The sequence below is a fragment of the Choloepus didactylus genome, chromosome 8 (assembly GCF_015220235.1).
Source record: "Choloepus didactylus isolate mChoDid1 chromosome 8, mChoDid1.pri, whole genome shotgun sequence".
Classification (NCBI taxonomy): Eukaryota; Metazoa; Chordata; class Mammalia; order Pilosa; family Megalonychidae; genus Choloepus; species Choloepus didactylus.
Genome location: NC_051314.1, coordinates 81197468 through 81214254, shown reverse-complemented (window position 1 = coordinate 81214254; position 16787 = coordinate 81197468). Strand labels below are relative to the sequence as shown.

Below are 16787 nucleotides of genomic sequence, written 5' to 3'. Positions count from 1 at the left end.
GTATTTTCTCAAGAAAGTAGGAGCCAAAGTTATCTGATGAAAGTGGGAGTGGGAAGTAGGAACTGTAAAACTGAGAATAATAAAAGGGTTGCAACACCCACCAGGTATATATGAAGAAGCCAAATAGGAATTAGTGCCTATCTGAATTCAGATACCATACATCTGTGATAGAGACAGTTGACTTACGTGATTTTCTGTAACTACACTAAATAACCTAGAAAGAACAGAGTAAGAGACAGTGGGATTCATTTGAGTTGGGAATGAACTGGAAAGAGAAGAACAAGGGGGTCAAGGGAATTCACAGTGCTGATTTAGGCCAAGCTAGTAGATGTGGAAATGAGTTCAGGAGGTAAATCACGGTCTGGGAGAATGAAAGGTTGAGTGCAGAATCAACATTTAGGGAAGCAGATGGTAGAGAAGTCAAGTACAGTAAATGAGAAACCAGAAATCACAGGTTATGGTCACAGTTGACCACTAACAAGCTATGTATCCTCAGCGAAGATCAAATTTTCAGGACCTATTCTCTGCTCCCCCCACCTCTCATTAAAGTATGTAAAATGCTTAGAACAGTGGATTGCCTACAGTAAGCACAAGTATTTTAGCAATTATTTAAAAATGTTTTAAAATTATATAGTATTTAATACATATACATGAAATATAATAAACAGTGGAAAACCACCATTGAATTTATCAAGCACAGTACTACTAATACTCTGGTGCTTCTTCCTGATCCCATTCCCCAGACTCTTCCCCAGAGATAACCCCTATCTTGAAGTTTGTGTTTATCCCTCTTTCCTTTTAAAAAACTCATGGACCACATTTGAACAGGGCCTGTTTCTTCATATGTAAGATGAAGCTTTAGATAAGATGCTCTCTAAGCTCCCTTCCAGCTCTAAGAGTATTTGAGATATGACAGGTGAATATCAAAGTTATATGCCTAGTGGAATCATATCAATGCTTATTTTTCAAGTTCTTTTTTTGTAAAGGTAAAACACTGATTCTTCTGGTGATTTCAACAAAAGGATATCTCAATGGATTTTCTAATCTCAAGATCAAGACTTTACATCACTTTCAATTTGCACCTCTGCTATTAAGCTCTACTCTAGAGAAAAGAAACACAAGGAGCTAAATAATCTAAATTCCTGACCTATCCAGTAAAAACCTCAAACCCAAGTCTGAGGAAATAGAACTGAAACAGATGAGCTTGGGAAGTATACTTTATTACAATGACAAGTATTTTATTAAAAATTAAGAGACATGGTTGGGTTCATAATCAGCAGTTTCTCATACAACCTGGATTTATTTCCTCCCTGTGTGTGTGTGTGTGTGTGTGTGTGTGTGTATACATACATATATAAAGCAACTTTTCTTCCAGTTTCCTCAAAGTCTCTAACACTAGTTTCATATAAAACAGCCGTTGAACAATGTAAACACAAATGCAAATCTGTTGACCATATGGTTGTTCTCTAGGGTTACTGTCTGGCCTAGGATGCTGTTCTTCCTAGCTATAAACAATATCAGATTTCATATTTGTCTCACCAGTTAGCAAATTACGAGTTAAGTGAGTTGGACCAGGCAGTGGTTCATATACAGGCCTGCATTTATCAGACTTCAGTGTGCCCGAAATAAAGTCAGTCCAGATTGCTGACACGAGTCAACAGATTAACGTGTCTTCAGTGGCATCTGAAGAGGCCAAGACTTTAGAATGTAGTATGTTCTAAACCTTAACAATACCAGGAAGACAATGATCAAAAGAATGAGCGATTGCAACAGTATTTTTCTCATGCAGAACTGAGGTAGTTTGAACTGAAATGAAAATGAAAATTTTCTTAAAGATCTTTCCTTCCCGAGGCCCATTCTGCTTCAATGCTTTAAAATACAGTGTACACATCATCCTGAGTTTTATAATCTACCTCTTTAAAAATGGTAAAAACATGTTATTTCCTCAGTTTTTGCCCGTTTTGGAGCTTAACATGAATTATGAAAGGTACAACTAAAGAACTTTGAGAATGCTGGTACAGATATATACATTTTGTCTAAGAGAATAATTACAAGCAGCTACTGTTCTGCCTCACCTATATAAGGGTACTGCAGTACATTATTTACAATTAAATCCAAATATTCTCCCTGTGTTTAGCTCAGGCCCAGCTACTGGGAGGGCTAAGCATCACTTATCACCTACATTTGTTTATTCCTGGTGAGAACATTTGCAAATCACAATGGCACTTCCAGAACCCCTACAGAGAAAAGACAATCTTCCAAATAGCAAATCCTCTCCCTAGGGTAAAGTATGGAAGCTCTGGATAAGAACAACATGCAGGACTCAAAGGCTCTCCGGGCTAAGCTTTTGAAACACCTCTGCATTTAATCTTTAACCATAACACTTGGTCTTAAATGAAACCAAGGCAAAATACTCAAGTGTTTACCTTCATACTATTCACATTCCAAAGGAAAGGTATCCTCTAAAAAAGGGTTCCAAAGATAAGTAAACTTCTCCCAATTTCTAAGAGAAGTATTAGAGTTAAGAAGCCACTTCTTTGTATTAGTTCTTGGGAATTTCCAAAAACTTTCAGCAAAATGGACCCAGACTAGTGAATCCTAAGCAGTTTCTTAAAGCTCCTGAACCAGTCAAACTGGCTGCTTTAACCATTAGTTTACTAAAGAAACAACAGGATTGTCTATTTTGTGAGTTAACAAAATTAGCACAGGTAGGTATTCTATCCTGAGTACTACTCACGCTCCTAAAGGTCAGAAGTTTTATACTTAAGGCCCAGTCATCATGGGCAGAGATGTCCTCCTAAAATAACCAAATAGGGTTTTTCATGAATAATAGATGTTTGCTTACCTCCTCGAGTATATTTAAAAAACATAAAGTAACTATTTTCTACTTAATTCTCTTGTTGATTTTTATTCAAGTAGCTAATTCTTTGCAATGAGACACACTCCTGCTTGTTTTTCCTAAACTAGGTAGGAGTTCTGGGTTACAAGTGTAATAGAGACTGTTTTGTTCTGTAATCACCAAAACAAAATCAAAAGGGTATATATTTTTCAGTAATAAGATTATTTTTAAATAAAGTTAAGCGGTTGTGAAGCTTGTGATTGACACACACACACACACACACAAACAGAATTAAGGTATAATGGGTGTCCCCCACCCCTCAATATGCTACCACCTTCTTCAGAAGAAATAGTTTAGTTATTCACTTAAGATCACAGAGTTAGAAGCAGAAATACTATTGTGCAGCTGCTTATCCTGCAACTAGTTTTGAGAAGCTGGAACTAAATAAACAGTTCTGCTTCATTAGGGGAAAATCCTGTTTTGTGTAAAACTCTTGGAAGGAGGCATTCCACCGGAGTTCCGCCCCCGCCCCCCCCCAATCTATTACCCACAAACAAGCTTATAGAGATCAATTTTTGGAATTATTTGTCAGTATGCTTCATCCAAGTGCCTATCTACACCAGATTCCAAATCCCTCTCCGTGCCAGTTTAAAAACCATACCAAACCCAAACACAGTCAAACAGAAATAATCCAAACAAACAAAAAAACCAGTCATCTTGCAAGGGCCAATAAGATGCTAGGATAGCCAGAGCCCTGGGTGTTAAAAATAAGTTAAAAATCTAACTTATTATGCATATCCCACGGTAGTCAGCAGGGTCCTCGCACATCCGATTTTGAAGCTTAATCAAATTTTACACACGGGGGAAAGCCTAGCTCTTCATCTACTCCACATGTACAGTGGGGACCCTTCCCTCCCCTCCAATCTTCATCCCTACATAACCCATACTTAGTTTGACAGCTAGTATAGTTTCTAGCTGGAATGTGGGGAGAAAACAGAAATAAAACAACTCTACCCTAGGTTGGAAATATTACGGCAGTGGAATGGAGGTATTTTGCTACATATACGCTATGCACATCTCAGAGATTCTTTGGATAAATGGATGCACTGATCAGAAAAGGCCCATTCCCATAAACGCTAAAAAGAATTTGGTTCATGTGTGTCACAGAAAACAAATACAGTTATTCGTTTCCAATGCAAGTTTTCTGCCTTCTTTAGTTAGATCCCTTAAAATAACTTCAAATCATTATGCTTTACCAATGTGGAACAGGATATGATTTCTGATCTGGGGCTGCAGGTACTTAACCAAACTACCAAGCTAACTATGTTGATGGTTTATTTGGAAGAGTTCTTCAGAGTATGAAGCTTCTTGCATCAAGTGAGTGGGGACTCAAATGGGGGAGGAAAAAAAAAGGTACTTGTCAATTTGAAAGTCACAGATAGTTTATCTTTCTATAATTAGATTAGGAGAAAAAATGAAGAACCCACTGGTAGCAGGAAGAAGCAAGTCTTCTTGGGTCTGGCATCTGCAATGAAAAAGGAGGAAAAATGCTTAGTTTCTATCAATGACAAAAGGTCCAACTGAATGTTCACACAACTACAACCCAATTAAAATCTCTTCGTCTGCTGAGGAATCTGCTGCTATTAATGGCAGAACATCAAGAATCTTCTGACCCTTAGCTCTTCTGACACTAAGCATACAGACACTTGTTAACTGAATTAAAAACATTTTATACAGACATCAGTGTACACTTTTTTTGTCAACTGCTTCATGAGCGAAGAGAAAATTAAAATGAACTATCCAGGCAATTGATTCCTTCAGAGAATTCTGGATTAATTCCAATTAACTTTATATTGATCTTTTCCTCCTCATATTGTTTACTCATTAATTCAACAATATTTTTTGAGCTCTTACAATGTATATTAGGGGAACAAAAATTAATATATTACCTGCTTTTGAGGCACTTATCTAGTAAGTGCTAAGTGAACTCAGTCCCTTTTCATGTATGTACACTCAAAAAAATCTCCACCCACACTTAATTTCCTTAAGGGCATAAATCATGTTTTCTATTTCTTTTGTATCCGCCCAAAGTAGCCAGGGAATTCTGCACATAACAGGCATTCAAAATATGATGCTTCATCTTTATTATTAAGAGGATAAGAAGGTCTGTGGCTGTTTGAGATAAGGATTTTTGAACATATTTTTGCTTTCTCTGATCCCCCAGGGTTACACAGGAAAATAAATTTTTAGTCTATAAGGAATTAACAGCAAAGAGTTAAATTCCAAAAGAAAGAAGTATCTGGTGTTAAGTTATAGAGATATAAGTTTTTCCTAGGTTTTCATCTTTGAGTAGCCATTTTTACTGGAAAGCTATCCATACTATATGACCACCACACACCTTGTACAGTATAATTAGAGAGAGAGGAACTCAAAGTTCACCATTTATCCAGATCTACTCAGTATGTGCTTTCCTGACACATGCCAGTGCTATTGTGTTTCTTTCCTTTCTGGAACTAAATCTTCTGGCTCCCAGATGTATTTAACAATTTGTCCCCAGAACCTATCAAGAAAAAGTGGCCAGTACTTATTTGTGTCCAGAGCTAAGGGGAGTTTGCTTTTAACATCTCTTTTCTGCTTCTCACAAGAAGAAACAGTATAAGTTTTGATACAAAATGAACCCTAACTTATGGATCCATCTGCTTCACTTGTCCAGAGAGAGTGAATGGACTGGAAGACGACAGGCCAGTTATTCATTCACTCAATAAATATTCACTGGGGGCCTACTATCTGCAAGACAGTGGGGATATCATCCTGTTTCTAGTCTTTTGCTTTTGCCAGGAGCTATGTGGCTGGGCAACATCAGCAAAGACAGACTTTGAAGTATCAAACTTGGCTCTGCCATTGGTGTACAGGAAAGGCTTCATCTGTGAAAGGTGAAAGATTTTGGTCTTTTCATATAGATTTTGTGAGGTTCAGTTAAATCAAATACTCAGATAAGATCAATAGTGCAAGACCCTTAGAGACCCAAAACTTTTAAATGCTTATAGAAAAGAATACAAATTTTTCAACGAGCGTTAAACTATATTGCACAGGAAAAAAACTGCAGAGCAGTGAAGCACAGCTGTCTGATTAATCTCAGTCCATTAAAGAGGCATGATAGATCTAGAATGCAACTTTGGTTAAAAAAAAAAAAAAAGGAAAGAAAAAAGCAATGTGTACTAACATTAGGGAAAACAACTTGGCATGTTAACAGAATTCTAATTTAACCACTAAATGCCTGTTCATTAGCATGTAAAGCAATAACAGAGGCTATCTACTTAAAAAACACATGCACACACAAAGCTTTAATTTCGTACAATAATCTGAAAGAAAATTAGACCAAATTGCTTTATGTCCAGTTAAATCTTGCTACCATCTGAAGAGATAGTGAAATAAAACTGAAACACTTACTTGACGGGATAGATATTCAGTTACTGTGCATTTCCATCTACAGAGTAGAAATATTTCAAATTAAATATACCATGTCAATTGAAATTTATTCCATCTCCTATTCTTTCTAAACACAAATGACTTATTCCTGGGGTGTACTGAATTACAATATAAAAGCAGAAGAATTTAAAATCAGTGATTGGATTCCACTCAAAAGAATGGGAAAAGAAAACAGTCCCTTACCTTTCAAGTCTAATGGCATATAATATGACGATATCATTTTTTTTGGAAAGGCAAGTATCCAAAGGGAAATGTTTTAAAGGGAATCCTCTAACTACCTTAAAATTAGCTCCAACAGCAGCAAAGATTGAAATCAAGGGAATCTGAATTTGGGGGCAACACTAGGAAAAAAAGTTTGCATTAAATAAAAATGACAATATCTTAGATATTCCACATATGGGAATTTCTTTATCTGGGTGATATGATACAGATTTAGTACCTGTTTATCTAGCATGGCCTCTGATGTTTAGGGAAGTTATCTTTAGGTTGGTTCTTATGACCTTATTACTTTCATTTTCTCTCCACTCATTTCCTTTTAGGTCCTTTCAATCCAATTCCTAATTTCAATTCCCTACTGATTATTATGCCTTGAAAGTCGGGGGATGATTCTTCCTAACCAAAATCAATAGCCTTTTTATTGGTCCCTAAATACCCATGGTATTTGATGTCAGTAGTCACCCCATATTGAAAACATTCTTTTGGCTTCTCTGATCTTGTACTTAGGATCCTGTCATAATTTCCAGTTCGGAACCAGGGCCAGGACCAGGGTAAAGTGAGTGAGGCCCTTAGGGTGCAAATTAAGGAATACTTTCTCTCAGGGTACAAGTGGAAGGTGTTCAGAGCGAACATGCCTTTGAGCAATCAAAGTCAACTGTTCCTAGACTAAAAGCATCATTTTGCCTCTATTTCACTTACTATTTTTCCATGGCAGAACATATGGCAGAGACCTGGGAACTCGCATGCCTGAAGCCAGGCTACTCTTATGTTCCATAACTATGCTGCTTGCAGGGCTGCAAAAAGAAAGAAGAATCTGACTATGCAGGCATATCTGTATTCTTCAGGTAGGTACACACAAGCCAATCAAAATGTGTCTTCTGTAATTTGGAGAAAACCACCTACATTTATCGGAAATGTAAACACATTTCCATCAAAACATTCCTGCATTTAGGATGATTACCATTTCTCTGTAAAGCTCACTGTTCTGTATAGGCATTAAGATGGGTCGAACCATTTTCGTTTTCCAGAAATTGAGATAAACAGCAATGCCATCTACTGTTCAGTTGTATGAGAGACAACAGATTCATCAGCTCACTCAATAAACATGATAAAACAAAATGTAAAGACAACTAAACCCAAGACAGCAAATCTCAAACAACTGAGGTAAAATGACAGCTGTAACAATGGAATTCACCTTTAAGTTTTTCTATTTTAGTGCACACACAGAATTGTGTACACTCACAGTTATTAAGTGGCCTCAAGAACTAGGAAATAAAAAATTGGGGGAACAAATGAAGTCTAACATCTCATTCCTTCATTTTCTAATCCAGAAATATTCTTATTCGGGTTTGGAACTTGATCTTCTAAACGTCTGAATCTTGGCAGTAATGAGAATTAGATACAAAATCAGCGGGAAGAGGTGATACATTTTCCTCCCTACCCAAAAGGTATTCTGGATCTCCCAATCTCAAATCAAGAACTTTAAAAAATGTTTCCCCTTGATGCTCGTTAGCTAGAATAAAAATGATCCAAGTGGTATAGCTGGAGAATTTTTTCAAAGCATTAAAACAACGTGAACCCAACAAACAAACCCAATTAAGACACAAGAATGCCTGGCACCACTATCTGTTCTCCCTTGCTAGATTATAAAGTAGTATCTTTTGAATCCTAAATGGTTAGCACAAAGCATGCAACCTTTTTATGAATCAAGAAATAAATAAGGAAAACCACACCAAAACAAAATCTAGAGTAAGTTAGCACCCAGGCACATCCACAAAAGAGGTGAATTCATGCGTAGGTGGCTTCTTTTGGTAACAGAGCACTCTGATTTTGGGGAGGCAGTGTTAGGAATGAGACCATTCCATTTACCTGTTGTTGCCACAGTAGTTGGCTGTGCCCCAGACAAATGTGGTGCTGGTCTGTTCCCACAAATCTGCCAAAGGAAGCAAAATATAGTTGTGGTACTACTGGGTAAGACACCAGTTTCATGCAGTTGAATTTGTAAAATGGGAAATACTATACCTAAGTTTAAAGAAGTAAAAATTGATCAAATACCCTGCCTAAGTGACACAGTAGCAGGAATTTAATTGAAGGATAAAAACACAAGCGACATAAATAATAATAAACATGCCTAGTAACAACAAAACACAGATGGCACAACACAATTTATGGAAAAAAACAGATGTAAAGAGGTGCTTTTTCCAATCAAGAGGGACAGGCTGTTCCATGTGCCTGCACAGTGATACGAATGTGCTCATTTTGTAGCCCAATAAAAATAATAAGGCATTCTGAACAACATGGTATGTTCATAAAAAAGGAAAATCTTCCTTCTGTCTTAAGCAAATGACTTGAGATTTAGACTGTGAAGAAAAAGATATACAGAAACTTTACCTTTATCCCAGTCTTCATCGCAAGGAGGGCACTGCCATGTGCTCTCAGCCAGAGTCTCTTGTCCAAGGTTCCTGGTTTGGTTGACTGCAAAACAACAGAGATTCCAACATAAGAATGGGACATTGCCAAATTATTGTGTTTAAAAGGGTTAGTGGCTTAGAAGTTTGCAGAGCAGCCAAATGGGTCTTTCTTCCTGAAAAATTGATAGTATGAAAGCTAAACAGAAAGACCTTAACTCCTTACTGACAGAAGATAAGAAAGAGAAGAAGAAACAAAGTTGTTTACCATATTTATGGCCATAAAAGGATTTTTATTTTTAGATGAATTATTAGTAAAATGACTCAGGTTGTTTAAATGAGAATGTAGACAATAAACATCTCAAAGGCAGAAAACTATTATTTTTTTGAAAGGATGATAGGCAAAAATCAAGCCAACAATGTGGTATAATTCAAGGGGCTAACCTCTAGTTTTGAAACATTTTAGCTAGTCAGTCTTACCAACATCCTGCTCAATACAGCTTTTGTCATCACAGCTTGAAATATGATGGCTGATTTCAGCCCGAGGAACCTGGTGGCGAGCATTGAAGGGACAAGTAGCCAATTTGTTTGCGACATCAGGATGATTCTATGGAACCAAAATTAAGCAGTCTGTTAGTTCTTCGGATCTCAAAGTTTAAGGGGAGTGGCTCAGCCTTATTCTACAAATGGCTCCCTTCAAATCCCTCAAAAAACTTAAGGGTTAACTATGGTAGGCAAACTCACAGTAGAAAATTATTTACCACTCATACAGACCATACAGACATTACTTCAAAATCATTAGAATGTGAGCATCTTTGTTATGACTGAAGAGACTGACAATACACATACTGGGGTTAAAGTGATTTATATAGAGATTAACAGCAAATTTAGGATCGGGTATTTGAACCTTATCTTCTTCCCTGTTTATTTCTCAGTATCACAAGATTGAGGAGGCACAGGCTGTAATGGGAGAACTCTCTGAATGCCTTTGAAAGCTGATAGTCAGGATGAATAGTAACACTAAAACGCACTCTTAGTCTGCAATGCAGTAGTGCCCCTGCTATTGCAATATAAGAGTGCTGTAAACAGCTGTTGGAAGGGAGCCACAGAAGAAGCAAACCAATGATTTTTCAGATTAACACAGGAATGTTGCTTATTTAAAGTAACGATGCCTGAAATGAAGCTCTAAACAATTTGACCTTTATTTTAGCGATTTCACTAAGGAAAAGCCCAAATGATAAGAGTCTACTCAACTGACCAAGTTCCTTATTTTAAAGCAAAACAGCAAAACAAAACCAAGGGTTTACTATACCCCAGATTCTATGGTAAATATACTAGCAGTTAAGAAATTTATGTATTCATTTCCTCATGTCCTCCTTAAATTCCACAGTATATTAATATAATGGCTTTTAAAAAAACATTTTTATTTTGAAATAATTTCAACCTTAGAGTAAAGTTGCAAGTAATACAGAAACCATACATAGAACTGCAAGGTACCCTCCACCTACATACCCATATTTACCAACTACTAGCATTTTGCCACATCTGTTCTATCATTCTGTCTATCCTCTATATTTAAATTTTTTTTATTAGAGAAGTTGTAGGTTTACAGAAAAATCTTGCAGAAAGTACAGAGTTCCCATATGTCCCCCTTCATACATACAGTTTTTCCTATTATTAACATTGTGTACTAGAGTGATATATTTGTTACAAACTGATTAACTATAGTCCATAGTTTACATAGGGTTCACTCTGTGTTGTACAGCTCTATGGTTTTTAAAAATTTTTATTCTGGTAACAGATACAATCTAAAATCTCCCATTTTATTCACTTTCAAATATACAATTCAGTAGTATTAATTACATTCACAATGTTCTGCCACCATCACCACCATCCATTAAGTGAAGCAACAGATGTTACAAATGATACTCAAAAAAAAAAAAAAAAAAAGTGGAATAAAATACAGGATAGAGAAACTTGTGAGGGTAGGAAATCTCCATCACTTTCAACAGGCATTCCAATGCAAAGGTTTTGTGGCCAAAGATTACCCGCAAGGAGAGGGGGAGTTATGATAATCCTTTTTACTACTTGGCTCCTTTTCCCAATCTGTATCTTTGGGAAATGTTTGAGAATCTAGGGGAGGAAGTTGTGGTGATATTTGCTAATCCACATTGTCTAGGTTCAACCTTAAGGCATCCTTGCTCTACAGGTTAAAAAGAGCTAAAGAAATAATCAACAAAGGCACAATAATCATGTCTTTGGGATTTTAGAAGAAATATCCTTTAAAGGATGCCAAATCTGAATTGTACACAGTTTGGATTAAATACTAAAGTTGTTTTCCAAGCACAAACCCTGGCAGAATTTTGGTTCCTGTATCTGACACTGGCATTCTAACAACTCTTTCAAATTGCCTCAAGTTATATTATCACATTAAAACAGTTTATATCAGGTAAGTCTACAAAAGAGTGATCAGAGAGAAAATCCCAATGAGTATTTTCCCCAAAGATGCTTACTGTTGAAGCCTGGAGAAACAGCTATTTTTAGGAATGATCTTTTCTTGATCCGACCTCTAGCTGTTCAACCTGAAATCTCTAACATTTCTAAACAACAACAACAAAAAATCAGAAATAAGTATATTACAGCACTGAGTCCTTATATTTCAGGACAATGAACGCATCAAATTCACAAGACATGGGATTTCTCAGTGCCAGCAAAAATGAATGTTTCTTGTTTTACAAAGGGTGAGAAGACTCAGAGAGGTTGTGCTATATCATTAGTTAAGAGGAAAAAATCCCAAACAAGAAAAACCCCAAAGAATAAACAAACTCCTTTCTATAAATGTTGGTATTTAACACAGAGGTAGATTCTGCCCAAAATTCTGGTACTCTATTAAAACATTTATGCTAAAATGATTAGATGTTTACAAAATCTGACTTTTTAAAATAGCTCAAGGAGGACATCAGAGGGCAAATTATGAAAATAATACTCTACCTTTCTGCACTTGATAAGATGATAAGGAAACCTGCAGGCCCTGATCTGATGGTTTTTATCATATGGGCATTGTAATAGTTTTTCAGGGTCCAGGGAATCAACTGAAAAAGAGAAAAACATGATAAATATAAAGCATAATAGGCCCTCATAAAACTAAAGCATTCCAGGTGCATTGGATTTTTAAATCAAGTCTGTAAGAATAGACTAAGACAGTCTCTAAAGACAACTTGGATTTTTTTAAGGGTGACTGAACATTTAGAAATGAAAATGTAACTCTCGATAAACTGTGTTATCACTAAATGAGTACAGCAGAACAAACTATCAAGAGATGGGGTCTTAGTTCATAATTGCTTGTACTTAAATATTGTTACACTCAATATAAAAACAAAAACTTAAATGAAATGACATTCTCTTTCCTTTTCTGAAAGTGCCAATTCAGGGTCATTCCTTTTCTCTAGCTAGCCCAACCAGAGCTTCCCAACTTGAATGCTGAAACCTGGAATGGATTGTAGGTGTGCCAATATATCAATGGGGATTGTGTGGGTGGTGGTGGTGCCCTGCTCCCCTCCACACAATCTTAGGGCAAGCTGAGGCTAGTTCATCCCTTCCACAAGTACCAGTCTATTTATTTAGCACGTGAAAATGGTTGGGAGCACTGTTCTACATTATATGTATGTTCTATGACAGCTTGAGAAATATTGATAGAAGATTTCTTTTTCATCTGTCTACTTTAACTTACTCCTGTAAGTAGTTCCTGATCTTGGTCACTGTAGTTACTGCAAATGAAACTGATGCCTTTATCAAACAAGTGGTTTTACTTTTTATATTTTGGAACATGGATGAAAAAAAAATAGAAAATTCTTTAATTTAGTGATTCTCAACTCGACCAGCTATAGAAAAGAACAATCTGCAAAAACCGAACATCCTGAGGTTAAGACTACTGCAGACATATTGAGCTGCTGTGTGAAAGAAGGCTCCTAACTTATATCATGCTATTTAAAACTACTTTTAGGCTTTACAAGATGCTCAGGTTGAGCCCTGAATTTTAAAAAGCCCAGCTGAAGACTGGCAATTAAATGGTTAAGCATATTCTGAGTATATTATGAGGACAAGAGGCAACCTAATAAAATGCTCTTGCCAACACTGAAGGCAATGATAAAAATGAAATAAGATAAACAATTCACGTTTGATAAGAAGCTTATAAACTGGGAGACTGCTATGAAAATCAGAAGCCACTGGGGAATTGAAACAGTTTCACTGAAGAGCAGTAAACACGGAATAAACTGCTAACCATGATCGTGATGCAAATGAGCCAGAAAGGTGACTTGAAGGACACAATGAATCAGAAGGAAAAGTCTTAGAGGACAGGCTTATTATGCCAAATAGGCTCCTCCTGACCAGCAATTTCTTTATATTTCTGAATCTTTAAGACACCCAGGGACAGTTTACAGATGAAATTCTTATTAGTTTCTCTTCATTTAATCCATTCCATCACTATCAAATGTTAGGCCATGTCAGCAGCTGACAGACTGGATGTACTTTATGATTCACACACATTTATTGCCCATAGGGTGGCATAAGTCAGAGTATAATGATAGCTTCCTACCATAATGCTTCAATTCTTGGTCTCTGTGGTAACTTAAATTAGCTCTACTCTGGTTTGTCTAGATTTTTAAAAATTTTATTTTTAATAACAAAAGTAATATGGACATATTCTTACGGGAAAAACTCAAACAGTACAAACAAAGTGAAGGTTCCCTTTGGATCCTATTCAATCCTTCCCCCTTCCCCAGAGGTATAGAAACTTATCAGTTTGTAACCATATCAAGGGTAACCAGAGTTATCAAACCTTTTTCCATGATACATAAATATATATATTTTGTGTGTATATATATATATATATAAATATACTTACATACTGTACTGTACCTTCATACTGTACCTTCTATTTTGCAACATGTTTTTTTTTAAACTTACTCCATCTTGGAGCTCCTTCCATGTTAGTTCATATAAGGAATATATGGAATATTTCATTGCTGCATATAGATGTACTATATATTCTTAATTAGTTCCCTTACTGGTAGACATTTAGGTTGTTTCCAGTTTTTTACTATTATATACAATGTTGTGACTAACAATCTAGTATACATCTTTGTATATATGAGTATTTTCTCTAGACTGGATACCGCAAATGGAGTGCACTTAAAGTTGTAATAAACACTATCAAATTGCTCTGCAAAAATTTTAGAATATAACTTAATTTGGAAAATAAAGTAGGCCCTGTTGACAAGCTTCCTCTGTAAGAAGTGACTCAAATGTTCCTCAAACTTCAGCACAGCCTAGAACTTAAGGTGAGAAATAGAGGAAACATCATGGAAATAAGGAACCAGGCCTGAAAAAATTATCATTAGCTAAGAGGTACAAAGACAGAAGCTGGAGATCTTCAGAAATCTTTATCAGATTAAGGTTGGAGTTCTAGGTCAATCTGGGGAAAAAATCAAGTGTTTCTTAAACTTTCTCATGATGTCTAGGGATTAAATCACTTGGAGAGGTGTTAAAAATGCAGATTCTGATTCTGTACATCTGGGATGGGGCCTGAGATTGTGCATTTCTAACATACTGCCAGGTGATATTCTTCTAAGAAAAAAATTGTGATTGTGGCTGAAAAAAGTAGCTAAGAATTGAGAGAAAGGGGAGAGGTTGCTTTCTAACTTAATACAGAGTAGCATGCTTCCAAGAATAAATATATATACCACATGGGAATTTCAGATTTTAAGTAAATACATTTTTAGAAAAATTAAGGGGTGAGGGGCTAGGGAAGATAATGAGAATCATCTTTCTAGATTAATGATTCTCAAAGTGTGGTTTTCAGATCAGCAGCATCATCAACACCTGTGAACTTGTCAGAAATGCAAATTCTCAGATCCCATCCCAGACCTTCTGAATTAGAAGAGGTATGAGATGCAATAGAGCAACTGTATTTTATCACACCCCCCAGGTGTTTCTACTGCATGTTAAAGTTTGAGAACCTTCATTCTAGACATTTAATACAGACTATTTCCATGTAGCCTCTATATTTTGGTAATAAAGACCTCCACTAGACTCTTCCTAGAAGGGAGAACGGGGCTAAAATATCCTTTAGGTGGAAGTTGTTAACTACAATGAGCTTCTGAACAAGTCAGCAAAGCAGAGAACAAGGTAGGCCTTGTTGACAAGCTTCAGCCACAAGTACTGACTCATGTGTTTCTCAAACTTGGTCAAGGCCTAGAAGCCAGTGTCATGTGTGGTATCAAGATGGGCACTGTTAATGAACTAAAAATGCAACCTTGGGCAAATTTTTCAGGTCCCTTTCAGTTCTGTACTTATGATTTTAGGTCCTTGCTCCCCTCTGATTTCCTGGGCCATCTGAGGTTCCTGGAAAACTTGAGAAATAGGAATCCTTTCCAGGATTTCTTTAATTCTAAAAACTCATGTACATCAATGGTTATGTATATTATCCCTCGAGACAGAAAGAAACCAGAGGTTATTATCCCCATACCATATAAGGAGAAAACTGAGGTTCTGAGGAATTGAAATGTCTCTTTTAATAAAAATACAGTTTAACACAGATGTATTCACTGCAGCCTTTTCAAAGCTCTATTGCATCTCATACCTCTTTTTCAAATTTCATGTGTCTTATTTCAAATTTGGGCCTTCTTTGCACCACTCCCACAACAGACCTTTCCTCCTCAGCAGTTTAGGGAGATATCTGAATCTTTACCAACACATTAAAAGTCTTGTCAGACAGAAAACTAGATGTAAATAATCTGATTTATTTTCTAAGAGCAAAGAAAAGTACATACTGTAGGTTTCTTCCATGTTGGAAACGAAGGAGCCGAATCCAAGTGCTGGGGGAAGAAAAGCCATAGTTCAGGGAATCAGAAATGAACTGTATCAAAAGACAGCCCTAAGAAGGAGAGTCAGACTGGAATCCAAGCTATCCATCTTCAATATAAAACTTGTCACCACTGCTCCCCTCCCCTATACAAAAATTTTCTACCCTTTAAAGTACTCTTTGAGAGGCTAGGCCTCCCTGTATTTGTGCCTAAGAGTCTCCTCCTGAATGCCTCTTTGTTGCTCAGATGTGGCCCTCTCTCTCTGGCTAAGCCAACTTGAAAGGTGAAATCACTGCCCTCCCCCCTACGTGGGATCAGACACCCAGGGAAGTGAATCTCCCTGGCAACGTGGAATATGACTCCCGGGGAGGAATGTAGACCCGGCATCGTGGGATGGAGAACATCTTCTTGACCAAAAGGGGGATGTGAAAGGAAATGAAATAAGCTTCAGTGGCAGAGAGATTCCAAAACGAGCCGAGAGATCACTCTGGTGGGCACTCTTACGCACACTTTAGACAACCTTTTTTAGGTTCTAAAGAATTGGGGTAGCTGGTGGTGGATACCTGAAACTATTAAACTACAACCCAGAACCCATGAATCTCGAAGACAGTTGTATAAAAATGTAGCTTATGAGGGGTGACAGTGGGATTGGGAATGCCATAAGGACCAAACTCCACTTTGTCTAGTTTATGGATGGATGTGTAGAAAAGTAGGGGAAGCAAACAAACAGACAAAGGTACCTAGTGTTCTTTTTTACTTCAATTGCTCTTTTTCACTCTAATTATTATTCTTGTTATTTTTGTGTGTGTGCTAATGAAGGTGTCAGGGATTGATTTAGGTGATGAATGTACAACTATGTAATGGTACTGTAAACAATCGAAAGTACAATTTGTTTTGTATGACTGCGTGGTATGTGAATATATCTCAATAAAATGATGATAAAAAAAAGGGATTGAGAATAAAAAAAAA

The 16787-nt window shown here is 36.7% G+C and overlaps 1 protein-coding gene across 1 annotated transcript; it reads right to left on the bottom strand.

Annotated features, from left to right (window-relative positions):
- Positions 1–4275: 4275 nt before the first annotated feature.
- Positions 4276–15801, bottom strand: GTSF1 (gametocyte specific factor 1). Its single transcript, XM_037848357.1, has 8 exons — positions 15786–15801; positions 11944–12044; positions 9433–9559; positions 8936–9019; positions 8414–8477; positions 7244–7338; positions 6290–6326; positions 4276–4364 (listed from the first exon to the last, which is right to left on the bottom strand). The coding sequence occupies exons 1-7, from the start codon at positions 15799–15801 to the stop codon at positions 6310–6312; spliced, it is 504 nt and encodes a 167-aa protein (XP_037704285.1). The 3' UTR covers positions 4276–4364; positions 6290–6309.
- Between the last annotated feature and the right edge of the window lie 986 nt (positions 15802–16787).

Bases quoted from the DNA above. Each gene is read 5' to 3' on its own strand.
- GTSF1 (XM_037848357.1), bottom strand. The intron at 9,560-11,943 runs GTAGAGTATTAT...TTGGTTCCATAG, and splicing joins ATCTTATCAAGTGCAGAAAG to AATCATCCTGATGTCGCAAA. The intron at 9,020-9,432 runs GTAAGACTGACT...GTTGTTTTGCAG, and splicing joins CTGTATTGAGCAGGATGTTG to TCAACCAAACCAGGAACCTT.